Source organism: Marmota monax, unplaced genomic scaffold (genome assembly GCF_021218885.2).
Source record: "Marmota monax isolate L192 unplaced genomic scaffold, Marmota_monax_Labrador192_F-V1.1 WCK01_AAM20220418_F8-fsc00205, whole genome shotgun sequence".
NCBI lineage: Eukaryota > Metazoa > Chordata > Mammalia > Rodentia > Sciuridae > Marmota > Marmota monax.
Window position 1 is genome coordinate 2,351,768 of NW_026692417.1, and position 15,817 is coordinate 2,367,584.

The 15,817-nt window shown below is 41.7% G+C and overlaps 1 protein-coding gene across 6 annotated transcripts in view; it reads left to right on the forward strand.

The window, feature by feature from the left end:
• Positions 1 to 13,293, forward strand: part of Gpatch8 (G-patch domain containing 8) — a 95,685-nt gene extending 82,392 nt beyond the window's left edge. For all 6 annotated transcript variants that reach the window (XM_046442785.2, XM_046442787.2, XM_046442786.2 and 3 more), the window contains 2 exons: positions 2,334 to 2,464; positions 6,990 to 13,293. In XM_046442785.2, the coding sequence (XP_046298741.1) occupies positions 2,334 to 2,464; positions 6,990 to 10,887 (4,029 nt within the window). In that variant the 3' untranslated portion in view covers positions 10,888 to 13,293. The remainder of the gene's footprint in view (positions 1 to 2,333; positions 2,465 to 6,989) is intronic.
• Positions 13,294 to 15,817: the final 2,524 nt, after the last annotated feature.

Consider the following 15,817-nt stretch of genomic DNA (forward strand, 5'->3'; position numbering starts at 1 on the left):
TCATCAGAATGTTGTTTCCTGAGAAACCTCAAATGTACATATTGGGTTTGGGAGTGTTTGCTGAATTCCATCTTAAGATTGGGGTAAAATTTGGGGTTCCCAGTTCTGCTTTTGAGAGTCCAGATTTGACTATAAAGTTTGTAAAGGTGACATGGGAGCGTTTGCTGTACCTTATAGAGTACCAAGATATATTTGCCTAGAGGGAGCCTAGGCAATTTAGATTTTATTTTATTGGCATCATCCCATTTTTTTTCCATCCATGCCTTCATCTGTATGCTTGCACCAGGGATTTGAGGTAGGATGTCTTCAGGATGATGTGGACCTAAATGATTGAAAAGCCTGATTTCTGACTCAACCTGGAGGCTTCAGACTTTTTACAAAAAATCGTCCTTTTGGACAGTGCCCTGTAGGTTAATAAGTGCCTCCTAAGAGTGATGAAATATTTTTAAGAAAGAAGGGAATGACTGGGCATGAAGAGACTTTTCAGGTTTATGAAGAGGCTTAGGAAAAGACAGCAGATAAGAGAAAAATACACATTCTATTTAAATTTGAGCTGGGAAACCTATTTGGAGAATTAAAAAACTAGGTTTGTAGCCTAAAATAAAGATATAATAGGCTGATGGATCCTTTCTGTCTGACCCATCTCCATCATAAGGAGGAAACTAGAATTCTAAACATGAATCTCCCAGTATTTTACTATTTTAAGTAAACATCTTAAAATAGTTGATCCTCCATATTATAGTGGGCAGCACAACTCAGTAATAGTTTTGCCAGTTGTAGGTTATTTGAATTTCCCCAAAATAAAGATAAATGAAAATAAGACCAATGGCTTTTAGATAGCATTGGTCTTTTTCAAAGTTTGTAAGCATTTTTCTTGAAAAAATAGATAATTTCATTTATCTAGGTGGGTTTGCTGTGTCAGTCTGTGTGTATGTACACCTATATATGTTGTGTAGGTGCTTCCCCTTTCCCCAGCCCTTTTAGAGTTGACGGCTTTGTCCTTGATTGTTCAGTATAAGTTTGTAGACTTGACTAAGAGAGCTTGTGTAGTAATGCTTGCTTTATTTTTTTTTTTCTCTTCTACTCTTGTTTTATTTTTTACTTTTTTTTCTTTGTGATGTGACATTTTCAGCTGATGTATTGAAAGCAAATCCTTCTAATTTGGGAGCCCAGATCACAAGAGTGAGTTTTTCTACTAGTGTCTTTAGCTGTATATCTTTTTTTGTGTGTGTCTTTCTACCCTTCCTCCTCCCAATTAAAAAAGATTCAAAATACATTTCATAAATATTAGGTAAGAAAACTCCTTTGTCTGTTGAACATCATGCCTTTCCACAAAGCAATGTCCACTTTATATTGGGTCAAATTCCTTTTCTCAATGCTATTGTAAAAGCATAAGCTAATGAGTATGTTTTATCTTGTTTGTTTTTTAATATTGTCTAAGGTGTTGAAAATAATTTTAGTTCTGTCTTCATTACAGATAGATATGTCTGGACTCTGTCACCAGTGTGTCATGGCACTGTTCTTTTTTGGTTGTTGCTGTTTCTTTTGTTTTAAGGAAAATTGTATAGTAGCTTCTGAAAATAAAAGACCATTCTGTTATCTGGATTTTAAGTAATAAAATTTTTGACTTATCTCTATTTTCCCTCCCCACCCCCTGGATATTCCTCTCAGGGTCATGAAGGAATGAAAAGCTATACATATTACTCTCTAATTTCAACAGACTGACCAGTTGAAATTGGTCAGACTGGTGAGCTCTGAACATGCTAGCATTAGAAGACCTCTCTTGGGTTTGTTTAATAGTTACCAAGAAATCTCCAATTGTGCTGAAAAGAGATAACACCTTTTATGGTGAAATAAAAATATGTTTTCTATTTGTTCTGATTCAAATAACCTCCCTATGTAAGCTGTACATTGCTTTTTAAGATCTTGCACCTTGAGCGATTTTCTGTAATAGCCTAAACCCTTTCTGTTCTCTTTGACCTGTGTTACTGCAATTTATCTCATGTTCTGTTTGTCTAGTTTTGCATCCTGGAAGAGCAGGTGATTAAATAGTCCCTTTTCTTTCTTCCCAATATTATAAATTTCCTCATTGCTACTGAAATAATTTTATATTGCCCAATAAAGCAAATAACATGCTGTACTAATTAGAAATGCAGATAGTCCAAGTGTCATACACAAAGTAATCTGCTATTATGTTTTCAGTATGATAAGAGAGTCTAATGACGTATTCTGCACTAGTACTATAAGCATTGGTTTACGGTAAATTTCTAAAGGCTTTGCTTTCAGTTACTCTTAAATCACCACCTTCTGTTTCTTTCTTTCCATTAACCCAGAGATTAAAAGATCTCAAACAGAGAGAGTTTGCCCGAAATGTCTCTTCAAGATCTCGCAAGGATGAGAAGAAACAAGAAAAAGCCCTTCGGCGGCTCCATGAGTTGGCAGAGCAAAGAAAACAAGCTGAATGGTAAGGAAATTTTCTTTCAGAGTGCTCTACAGATAATTACAGTCCTTAAGATTTTAAGTTAATAGATTTTAAGATTATACTTTAAAGTATTAGCCTTAAGATTTTCAGTAGAACCTTATTGATTATATGTTCTTTTCAGGCCATATTCTATTTACTATCTGTGTGACTTATTCAACTTGTATCTAAACTCTCTGTGCTTTAATTTCTCTATTTGTAGAATGAAGATAGTAACAATTTACTTCTCACAGTTGTAAGCACTTAAAAAGAGTGCCTGGCATGCTGATGGGTGGTGCATGCCTGTAATCCTGGAGGCTTAGGCAGGAGGATGGTGAGTTCAAAGCCAGCCTCAGCAACTTAGTGAAGCCCTAAGTAACCCAGTGAGACCCTGTCTCAAAATAAAATATAAAAATGGTTTGGGGATGTGGCTCAGTGGTTAAGCACCTCTGGGCTCAATCCCAGGTACCCCCCCCCACCCCCCCGCAAAAAAAAAAAAAAGAGTGCCTGGCACATCTAAGAGGCACAGTAAATCAGTAAATGATGCCACTACTACTATTCACATTTTCCAATATTCCTCTTTTTATAGGAAAAAATGTTAGGGCACACATTTAAGGGTTGTCATTACTATATAGTTAGTACTCTGAAACCTACAGAATTCCATCAGTTTATTTCTCTATAAGGTCCTGCCCCTTTGAGTGTTGTTTTTAATGTTCTTTTATGGTTCTTATTCATTATCAAATTTTTGTCTGGAATTTAGCCTTAAGAAGACTACCTCACCTAGGATAGAACAATTAGATTCTGGAGACCCAGTCTTCAAGTTGTTTTTTTGTTTGTTTGTTTGTTTGCTAGAGATCAAACCCAGGGCCTTGCACATGCTAGGCAAATACTCTACCACTGAACTTCATCCCCACTGGATTTACTAGTTTTATATTGTACCCACACCCACACACAAACACACACACCTCCTTCTTATTGACTTGCATTCTGGAGGAAGAAGGAAGGGAGAGAATATATATAGTATAAGTTTTTAACAGAATTAGCCTGCAATCTCTAATATTGAGTTAAACTGCCTATAAAATGATTCTGTACCTCCTTTTACTTTTTTTTGGTTTTTTTGTTTGTTTGTTTGTTTGTTTGTTTTGTACTGGGGATTGAACCCAGGGCCACTGAGCTATATCCCCAGCCCTTTTTATTATTTTACTATGAGACAAGGTCTCTAAGTTGCAGAGGCTGGCATCAAATTTACAATCTTCCCAAGTCACTGGGATTACAGACAAGTGCCACCATGCCTGATTGGCAACTCTTTTTTAAATATATATATATATATTTTTTTTTTAAATTGTCAGTGGACCTTCACTTTATTTATTTATGAGAATAAATAAAAGGTGCTAAGAATCAAACCCAGTGCCTCACACACGCTAGGCAAGTGCTCTACCACTGAGCCACAACCCCAGCCCCAACTGGCAACTCTTTATGTAGTAAACACAAAAGAAAGCTTGGGATTGTTGCAATGGTGCCTCCTTAAAATAGATACACTATGCCAGGTGTAATGATGGCACATACCTGTGATCCCAGTTACCTGGGAGGCTGAGGCAGGAGAATTACAAGTTCAAGGCCAACCTGGGCAATTTAGCAAGACCATGTCTCAAGATAAAAAATAAAAAGGAGGGAGCTGGGGATGTGGCTCAAGCGGTAGCGCGCTCGCCTGGTATGCGTGCGGCCCGGGTTCGATCCTCAGCACCACATAACACACAAAGATGTTGTGTCCGCCGAAAACTAAACAATAAAAATAAATAAAAATTATTTTTAAAAAATAAAATAAAAAGGACTAGGAATAGAGCTCAGTGTAGAGCACCCCTCAGATCAAGCCCCATTACCACAAAAAAAGAAAAAAAAATTGTACACCAAAGTTCAGGGCATCTTTTTCTTTAAAGGTAACTTTTAGTTCCCAGTTTTTTTTTGTTCCCAGTTTTTTAAATGAATACTTAATAGATGACTAAGTAGGGCTGGAGGTGCAGTGGCAGAGTACTTGCCCAGCATGTGCAATGCCCTGGGTTTGATCCACAGCACCATGAAAAGAAAAAAAAAGACCAAGTAGTTTCAAGAGAATTAAAAATATATATATTTGATCCATCATCAGATATTTCTTCATACTAGAAATAATGCATGACCCCATAGTAGTTATTGAAATAACGGCAAAGACTAGAGTCTAGGGTTATGGCTCAGTGGTAGTGCGCTTGCCTAGTATGTGTCTTTAGCTGTATAAATAATATACATATAAATATAAATAAATGAATAAAATAAAGGTCCGTCAGCATCCAAAAATTTTTTTTAAACATGGCAAAGACAAAAAAATCAAAACAAATATTTTTTTTCAGTTTGAGAGTTTTGTGCTGTATAGTATAGGTAGTTTGTTTCTGTGGGGTAGGCTTTATAACATAGCATATCTCTTACTATCCAAATCTGTTGGGTTCCCATTTTCCAATAGCAACAGTTCATGTAGCAAGAGATACCACCACATCATCTGAATGTTTTTGGTAACTGAGTTGAGGACACTTAGTAGCTGCTGGTCATATAACAAGGGTTTTTATCTAAATGGATATATAATTCTATTTAGTTCTTGAGTTTGGAATTCAAAGAATACTGGATAGTCCACACATGGTGAAATTTAGGCAATATAGGCAGTTTAGAATGCTACTCTTTTTTTAATATTTATTTTTTAGTCGTAGTTGGACACAATATCTTTAATTAACTTATTTATTTTTATGTGGTGCTGAGGATCAAACCCAGGGCCTCACCCATGCTAGGCAAGCACTCTACTGCTAAGCCACAACCCCAGTCCCTAGAATACTACTCTTTTGAATACACACACACACACACACACACACACACACTTTATTTATTTATTTTTATGTGGTACTGAGAATCGAACCCAAGGCCTCACATGTGCTAGGCGAGAGCTCTACCATTGAGCCACAATCTAGCCCTAGAATCCTACTCTTAAGACTTCTCACTGTACCTGTTGTCAAAGCTGAAGAGTGCTTGATAGCAATGTGGCCATTGTTCTGAGTACCCAGAAAATACAGTAGCCCCTGTAGTATTACTTTCTATAGTTTCAGTTATCCACACTCAGCTGTGGTCTGAAAGTATTAATTTGAAATTCCAGAAATAAAGAATTTGTAAGTTTTTTTAAAATTGTGTGCTATTCTGAGTAGTGTGATGAAATCTCAAGCTGTCCCAGTCTGTCCTGCTGGGGACATGAAACATCCCTTTGTTCAACATATTCATGCTTCAGATGCTGTATGCCCACTAGACAGAGACTAAATACATATAACTTTTATTATTATCTTATTATAACTATTCTATTTTATTGTTGTTGTTGATCTCCTACTGTGCCTAATTTATAAACTAAACTTCATTATAGATGAGAATGTGTGTGTGTGTGTGTGTGTGTATTGGGGCTGGGGTTGTGGCTCAGCAGTAGAGCTCTTGCCTAAAATGTGTGAGGCACTGGGTTTGATCCTCAGCACCACATAAAATAAATAAGATGAAGGTATTGTGTCCATCTACAACTAAAAAGGTAATTTTTTTAAAAAAGCGTATGTGCGTACATGCACATGTGTGGTTAAGTACCTACAATTTCAGGCATCCACTGTGGGGTTTTGAAACTTTCCCCATGGATGAGGAGGTACTATTATTATATATAAAACCAAAGCAAATGTTTGGATGTAGTGCCCAGGATATATACACAGGCTATTTGCTTCAAAAACAGACATAACAACCTATGGTAGAAGTATCATGGTAGAAGTTTCTATGTTTAATACAGAATATGCCCATTTTTTGAAAAATGAAATCTGAGAAATTTGTTTTTGTTTTTGCTTTTGTTTTTTGGTACTGAGGATTCAATTAACTTACCACTGAGCTTTTTATTTTTTTATTTTTTATTTTTTGAGATGGGGTGTTTGTACAATACTTAGGGCTTCACTAAGTTGCTGAGACTGGCCTTGAACTTATAGTTCTTTTGCATTAGCCTCCTGAGTCTCTGGGATTACAGGTATTTGGCACCATGCATAGCATTTATTTTTTTTTTTCTTTAGCTGAATGAAATATAACCTTGTGGATAGAGTTATATATAGCTGTACACTTCCTAGCATACCAATGGGTAAAATAATAATAGTAATAAATATGATCAGAAGCAGGTTGCGATAGACTACACAAGATGTTAATGATGGGGTACTTGAGATAAGCCTTATTTTTTTGTAATATAGACAGCTTAAGAAAAAACAGCAGTAACTGGCTGGCCCTGGGAATTTAGGTTGGTTGGTTAATAGAGTGAGATGTTGCTTAACTTCCACTGAGCAGCTTCCTTCATTAGCACAGCGATACAGAATGGCCACCTCTTAGTGTCTTTGAGACCTACCTGTGATGAATGGTAGAACATAAAAGATGAGTACGTTATAAGATATATAAAATGTACCCTTAAACCTGTTTTTGGTTTTTTTTCTCACTTTTTTAAACCATTGTGCAGTGCACCTGGAAGTGGTCCTATGTTTAGACCAACCACGGTGGCTGTAGATGAAGAAGGTGGAGATGAAGACAAGGATGAATCAACTACAAACAGTGGCACAGGTACCACTGCTACTTGTAGCTTGGGATCTGAATTCTCCACAGATAAAGGAGGCCCCTTCACTGCAGTACAGATCACTAATCCCACTGGACTGGCACAAGCTTCTGGGTCATCCTCTCAAGGCATCAGCTTTGGCCTTAAGAATAATTTGGGGACCCCATTGCAAAAATTGGGAGTGTCATTTTCCTTTGCCAAGAAGGCTCCTGTTAAACTTGAATCAATAGCATCTGTTTTCAAGGATCATGCAGAGGAAGGGCCCTCTGAAGATGGAACAAAATCTGATGAGAAGGGTTCTGACCAAGGACTGCAAAAGGTGGGAGATGCTGATGGTAGCGGTAATCTTGATGGTAAAAAAGAAGATGAAGACCCTCAGGATGGAGGGTCTCTTGCCTCAACATTATCCAAGTTAAAAAGGATGAAGCGAGAGGAAGGAACTGGAGGTACAGAGCCAGAGTATTACCACTATATTCCCCCAGCGCACTGCAAAGTAAAACCTAATTTTCCCTTCTTACTCTTTATGAGAGCCAGTGAACAAATGGAAGGTGATACTACTACACACTCAAAGAATGCCCCAGAAAGCAAAAAAAGTAATTCTCCCAAGCCTAAAGGCTGTGTTAAGGTGACAGCAAGCCAAGGAGCAGAAAAGGCAGTTAGTGAAGTCTTTGAGCAGCAGAAGGAAGCCACTGTGACTGAGCCCTCAGAGCCTGGAAGCAAACCTGACACAAAAAAGACCACAGGAGGGGATATAAGTGAGCAGAGTTTAGAAAGTCAAAGTCAAAAGTCTTCAGAGATCCAAATGTGTGAGTCTAATCCTTCTAAAGAAACCTGTCAGGACACCCCAGCTGGGAAAGAAAGCCAGGAAAGACCCAAACATCCTACTGGCCCCTTTTTCCCAGTTTTGAGCAAAGATGAAAGCACTGCCCTCCAGTGGCCATCAGAACTATTAATTTTCACCAAGGCCGAACCATCCATTTCCTACAGTTGTAACCCTTTATACTTTGACTTTAAACTTTCAAGGAACAAAGATACCAGGGGTAAAGGGACAGAAAAACCGAAGGATATGGGAGGATCCTCAAAGGACCAGCTCCAAGGCCTTGATCCTGGTGAGCCAAATAAAAGCAAGGAAGTGGGAGAGAATGTAGTACATTCATCAGGAGGCAGAATGGAAGTACCTGCTTCAGGGCCTGCCTGTAGCAGCCTGAACAAACAGGAGCCTGGGGGCAGCCATGGGTCAGAGACTGAAGATATAGGGAAAAGCCTTCCTAGCAAGAAAGAACGATCTGGGAAGTCCCACCGACACAAAAAGAAAAAGAAACACAAAAAGTCCAGCAAACACAAACGGAAACACAAGGCTGACACAGAAGAAAAAAGCTCTAAGGCAGAGTCTGGGGAGAAGTCTAAGAAGCGTAAGAAACGAAAACGAAAGAAGAATAAGTCATCAGCCCCAGCAGATTCTGAACGAGGACCCAAACCAGAACCTCCTGGAAGTGGTAGCCCTGCACCACCAAGAAGACGGCGACGCGCCCAAGATGACTCCCAGAGGAGATCCCTCCCTGCTGAAGAAGGGAGCAGTAGCAAAAAAGATGAAGGTGGGGGTGGTAGCAGTTCCCAGGATCATGGTGGGAGGAAACACAAAGGTGAACCACCAGCTTCATCCTGCCAGCGGAGAGCTGGCACCAAACGGAGCAACCGATCTAGCCATCGGAGCCGACCCAGTAGTGGAGATGAGGATAGTGATGATGCTTCATTACGCAGGCAGCACCCAAAGTCTCCATCCCAGTATAGTGAGGAGGAGGAGGAGGAAGAGGAGGAGGAAGACTCGGGCAGTGAGCATTCCCGAAGCCGCTCACGGTCTGGCCGGCACCATTCCTCACACCGTTCTTCCAGACGCTCTTACACAAGTAGTTCAGATGCTTCTTCAGACCAGAGCTGCTATAGTAGACAGCACAGTTACTCTGATGACAGTTATAGTGACTATAGTGACCGATCACGAAGACACTCTAAGCGCTCTCATGACTCAGATGACTCAGATTATGCCAGCTCCAAGCACCGATCCAAACGACACAAATATTCATCTTCTGATGATGACTATAGCCTCAGTTGCAGCCAGTCTCGAAGTCGTTCTCGGAGTCATACCAGAGAGCGCTCAAGATCCCGGGACCGCAGCCGTAGCAGCAGTTGTAGTCGCAGTCGGAGCAAGAGGAGAAGTCGCAGCACCACAGCCCATAGCTGGCAGAGGAGCCGGAGCTATAGTCGGGATCGCAGCCGTAGTACCAGGAGCCCTTCCCAGAGATCAGGCTCCAGAAAGGGATCGTGGGGTCATGAGAGTCCTGAGGAAAGGCGTTCTGGTCGTCGGGACTTCATTCGCTCAAAGATCTATCGCTCTCAGTCCCCCCACTATTTTCGATCAGGGCGGAGTGAAGGTCCTGGGAAAAAAGATGATGGCAGGGGAGATGACAATAAAGGGACAGGCCCACCCTCCCAGAATAGCAACACTGGCACAGGAAGGGGGTCAGAAAGTGACTGCAGTCCTGAAGACAAGAACTCTGTCACTGCCAAACTGCTGTTGGAGAAGATCCAGTCTAGGAAAGTGGAGAGGAAACCCAGTATGAGTGAGGAGGTGCAGGCCACCCCCAGTAAAGCTGGGCTCAAGCTCAAGGACCCACCACAAGGTTACTTCGGGCCCAAGCTTCCCCCTTCTCTTGGCAATAAGCCTGTTCTTCCACTAATAGGGAAGCTCCCAGCTACCCGAAAGCCTAACAACAAGAAATGTGAAGAGTCTGGCTTGGAAAGGGGAGAAGAACAAGAACAGTCGGAGACGGAAGAAGGGCCCTCAGGGAGTAGTGATGCACCCTTTGGGCATCAGTTCCCCTCAGAGGAAACAGCTGGCCCTTTATCAGACCCACCCCCAGAAGAGCCAAAGTCTGAAGAAGCTACTGCTGATCAAGCTGTGGCTCCACTAGGTACCCCAACACACTCTGACTGCTACTCTGGGGACCCAACCATCTCCCGTAACTACCTCCCTGACCCCAGTGATGGGGACACCTTAGAGTCCCTGGATAGTGGCAGTCAGCCAGGTCCTGTGGAATCCAGCTTGCTGCCTATAGCACCAGACCTTGAGCACTTTCCCAGTTATGCACCTCCCAGTGGGGAACCTAGTATTGAGTCAACAGATGGGGCTGAGGATGCTTCCCTGGCCCCCCTGGAGAGCCAGCCCATCACCTTCACACCTGAGGAGATGGAGAAGTACAGCAAGCTCCAGCAGGCTGCACAGCAACACATCCAGCAGCAGCTTCTGGCCAAGCAAGTAAAGGCCTTTCCAGCCTCCGCAGCCATGGCTCCAGCAACTCCAGCCCTGCAGCCCATCCACATTCAGCAGCCAGCCACAGCCTCTGCCACCTCCATCACAACTGTTCAGCATGCCATCCTACAACATCATGCTGCTGCTGCTGCTGCCGCCATTGGCATTCACCCCCACCCTCATCCCCAGCCACTTGCCCAAGTGCATCATATTCCTCAGCCCCATCTGACCCCAATTTCTTTGTCCCACCTCACTCACTCAATCATCCCTGGCCACCCTGCCACCTTTCTTGCTAGCCATCCCATCCACATCATTCCTGCCTCAGCCATTCATCCTGGACCCTTCACCTTCCACCCTGTCCCACATGCTGCCCTCTATCCTACCCTTCTTGCCCCACGGCCTGCTGCAGCAGCTGCTACTGCCCTCCACCTTCACCCACTACTTCACCCCATCTTCTCAGGTCAGGACCTGCAGCACCCCCCCAGCCATGGCACATGAATTGGGGGATGGGAGTATATGTAGGGCCAGGGAAGGTGACCCAGGATTCTTCCCTTGGGGGTGTTGAGCCATTAATACCAGCAAGCAAAAGCTGGGATGGGCAGTGTCTGACAGCCAAAGAATTGTTTTGGCTTGCAGGGATGGGTTTAGATTTGAGGTTTGCTTTGGGTTATTATCAGGGATTTACCCGCCCCCCTTCCTCCTTTCTATTTGTCCCTCCCTCTCCTGTGTTTCTAAGCTAGGAAACACCAGTAAGTGCTACCCAACCCTTTGCAGCAATGTCTCCAAAATGTCAAATTTAAATAGTTCCCTACTCTCTCTACTTTTTATCCTGTGCTCTTCCCTTCTATAAATTTTAAAACATTTTCCTCCTCTCTGGTGGGTTGTCACCAAAGCACTTGCCGTGGGCCCATCTGGTCCTGCCTTCTCAGTGCCACAGAGGAAGGCCAAGCGGTCTCTCCAACAGTGAAAGATCTACCAGATCCTGTGGAATCCAGCTTGCTTCCTATAGCACCAGACCTTGGAGCACTTTCCCAGTTTCCCTGGGTACCTTTGGGCAGTGTCTTTGACTATCCCCTAGTGACATGTTATCCCAGGTGAGGTGGAAACGGAGTCTGACCTGGAACCAGATGCAACTCAGGCTGCCATTTGATCCACTTTCCACCCAAACAGCCACACATTTGGCACTACTCAAATCCCTCATCCCAGAAAAGGCATCTGCATATCTCAGAAAAGAAGATCCTATCATGAATTGAAGCTATGCGGAACATAGTCGCCCGTGTGCTTCCCCAGAGAGGAGCTCATGTGTCTGAAGGGTATATTTTCTTCTGTTGTGTTGATGTTTCCTTCTTAATTTATAGGATTTTTTAATGTAAAAATTGCACTGAACTCTATAAACGTAAAATGCTGCTTTTTGTAGCTCATATAAAAAGGTTCCATATTTGTAGTATACTGCAATAATATTTTTTACATCCAGCTCTTTAAGTGATCCTTGTTCTGGTGGCTTTGTGTAAATATGTTTGCCCTAGTTGAATTAAGAAACTTTAAAGGTTATAAAATGAAAACAACAAAAAAAATAAAGTATTTGTTTTCTGCTAGATACAAAAATGACTAAGCATGTATATTTTATCAAGCTCATGTATTTTTTGAAGTTATGAACTATAAAAATGTCAAAAACATTTTTTGCTGGGACAAAATGTTAGGTAATTTGCATTAAGTGGTGCCCCCAGCACTGGGATTTTTGAGTTAATGGGCAGCAGTCAGCTGCGGGTGTCAGAGGGATGCTCAGTTGTGATGGTCTCCCTCTTGTTCTTTGTTGTTTTACACAGAGAAACAGGTGGTCCCTGCAGAGGAAGGGTGAGATGCAGCTTGATTCTCTGGAAGCAGTGAGATTCATTGATTATCTGGGGGGAATTCCTGGGTTTCCCTGGGTAGCTTATTCCAGGCACACCATTTGCCTTCCTAGAACTTAGCCCCTCTGACATTTTTTTTTTTTAATGTGCCTTTTGGGTTGGCTAGAAACTGAAGTAGAAGTAGACCAGAGAGTAATAGAGTTGGGACAGTTTTCTCCTTTTGTTGGGAGGTGAACACATTTATAGATACCTTTTGCTTCATAGTTCCAGGCCTTCTACCCAGCTCAGTTTCAGCAGTAGAGGTTCCTATTTCTGTCTCTCCCACGACACTGACCAGAGGAATTGCGCCTCAGCCCCATTTCCCCCTCTTCTTGCCTTTCACCCAGGCTCTCAGCTCTAATTAACACACCCAAAGGTGCTTGCTTGTATTGCAGGTCCCATCTCCTTTGGTGTAGTTAGTGATTTCCTCTGGCATTTCCTTACCAATTCCTGTGGCTAGAATTTGTTGAGTGGTCACCTGACAGAAAAAACAAACCATATTTACCTGGGCCAAGACTCTGCTCCTGCCTTTCTTCTCAAATTCCCAAAAGAAAAAGGCTTTGAGCTAATGAGAAGCAAGTGCTAGACAAACAAAGACTCTTGGCTGAACACCCCTTCTTGCCTCCTCAGTGCTCCTCATCTGATTCAGAAATATCACTTTTTGGATAGCTAGCACTGGAAAAATGAAATCATCTGTTTGAAGTGAAGGGATTCATTTTTCTTTGCTTTCAGCCCATGTAAATATTTAAATAATACAGTATTAACATTTTTTGTGCTGCTTCCCTTTAGCCTGTAGATTGAGCCATACTCTGGCCACCTCTCTGCCTTCCTGGGGGCAGTTTTCTTTAACTTCCAGAATAGTGATTTTAAAAACCTAAAAAAAAGGAAAAACAAAATAACCTATCCTTACTTACAAGCATAACAGATTGTATTTAACTTTATCACATATGATAGAGCTATATATGCTGTAAAATGAGGGAAAGGAGCTTTCTAATAAACCAATGATTTGTGGAAACTAGCAGAGTCTGTCGTGATTGTTGCCCCATCTAATCAAGTTGGGAATGGTTGGAGTTTGGGTTTATAAATAACACCTTATTTGAAAATATTAAAGGATAGTTTCTTTTTTATTTTTATGTGGTGCTGAGGATCAAACCCAGGGCCTCGCACATGCTAGACGAGCGCTCTACTGCTGAGCCACAACTCCAACCCCAAAGGATAGTTTCTTGTGAATCAATTTGAGGTATTTGGAATTGTGTTTCTGAAAGTTCAGGTTTGTCCAAGGAGAGGGGAAAGATAGCCCTGGGAAGAAGACTAGTAGTGAGGTTTTTCTTAGTCTTAAGTAGATGATTTGGAATGTGTACCTTTCTGCTCCCTTTTTGCCACATGGCTTTTCTTCTATTCTTTTTTTTTTCCCCCTCATTTTAGCTCTGTAATCTTTGTATAGTAGAATACATAGAATGTGGAGATGCTCACTAAATTGACATGGAACTTCCAACCTTTTAGAATCTGGGGTTAATTTAAGGGCAGTAGGATTACAATAGTCATCTGCTTGGCTTTCGGTCTCCTGTTGAAGTTCTGTATAACTGGGCTTGAATTACCATTTTCAACCTTTTTAATACCACTACAATGTTTGAGCCATTCCACTTGTTTAAGAAAACAAGCCCAAATTGTTACTGAGACAAAACCCTACTCATCCATGTCAAAAAAAAATCACAAAGGGGCACATATGTGTAATCCCAGCTAATTGGGAAGGGTAAGGCAGGAGGATGACAAGTTCTAGGCCATCCTCAGCAACTTAGCAAGATCCTAGGATGTAGCTCAATGGTAGAGCACCCCTGGTTCAATCCCTAGTACTGTAAAAAAAAAAAAGAAAAAAGTAAATTTCTGAGAACAAAGAAGGTGACAAGCAAAAGAGGCAAACTGACCTGTATAAAGTGTGGTGTGTAAGTATGTGCAGCTGCCTTGCTCTGATAAGGCCTCAACCACCTCGACTCCTCTTCTATACTCTTGAGGACTAAGTCAGGCCTTGTCAACCATTTCCATTTTCATTTGCCAGAAATACCCTCATGTCACCCTTATCAACCCAAATCTGAATTATTACAGCATTTTCCTGGCTGGCCTTCCTAAAACTAACTGGTGTTTCAGAATCCGTGTGGTTCTTCTATGAACATAAAATGATATTATGTTCACTGCTTCCTAGTAAGATTGTGAACTCTGGGATGGCGGGCTGATTCTTCTATCTATCTATCTACCTATTTAGAGGCAGAGTCTCTTTAAGTTGCTTAGGTTGATCTCAAACTTAGGGTCTTCCTGCTTTCCAAAGAGCTAGGATTATAGGTGTGCACCACTATGGTGGGTAATAGTAAACATTTTTTTTTAAAATATACTCAAGAAAGAGGTGAGCAAAGTAAAATACTGTTAACTGAAGATTATACAAGGGAACATTAAAAAAGATTTGAAAAAAATTTTGTAAACCAGGCACAGTGGCACATGCCTTTAGTAGTCCAAGCTACTGGGGAGGCTGAGACAGGAGGACTGTAAATTTGAGGCCTGCTTGAGCAAAACCCTGTCTTAAAAAATAAAGAAGGCTGGAGTTGTAGCTCAGTGATGAAGCGCCCCTGGTTCAATCCCTATTACTACCAAAAAAAAGTTTCTTTAACCTCCACATCACCTTGCTCAGTGCCAAGCAAGCACATGATTGAAGCAGTTGAGGTTATTTTAATAATTCCTAGCTAAATGAAACCTTAACAGAATTATGAATTCACTGAGGGATTCTAAGACTGGCTGGTAGGTTGGGAAGTGAGAACAAGGTGTCAGCATTCTGCTCACCTTTAGATGGGAGATCAACCCAACTCTGACACCAAAAAAACACAATCCATATTGAAAATCAACTCCTCTACTTTCCTAAATCTGATCCTCTTTGGGTTTTCAAAATTAGTGGTAACACTGTCCTAACAAGCCAGTCAAACACCCAAACTTTGAATTGCTTTTGACACCTCCCTACCACAACCAGCTTTTGTGTGTGTGTGTGGGGGGGGGTGCCAGATATTGAACTCAGGGGCACTCAACCACTAAGCCAAATCCCCACCCCTATTTTGTATTTAGAGACAGAGTCCCACTGAGTTGTTTAGTGCTTCACAGTTGCTGAGGCTGGCTTTGAACTCTCCTGCTGCTAGGATTATAGGCCTGTGCCACCACGCTGGACCGCAACCACCTATTGAGTCTAATTTCTGATCACTCTCATTCTTCCCCCCAGTACCCTGGTCCAGACCTCATCACCTATAACCCAGAACAGAATTGCAATCCCTACCTATCTGATTTTCCCACTAAATCCTTCCTTTACCAGTTCTTTCTCTCCACAGGCAGCTAGTACAGTCTTCCAAATTAGAGCACAATTGATCATTGGATCTCTTATTTCCCTGACTGAAAAGATCTTATGTTCTCCATCCCCTGCAAATCTAATAGGCATTAGAGGATCTCCAGTGATTTGAGCTCCATCCTCCTTTCCACCCTCATGCCCAAGTCTACACTTTTAAGCA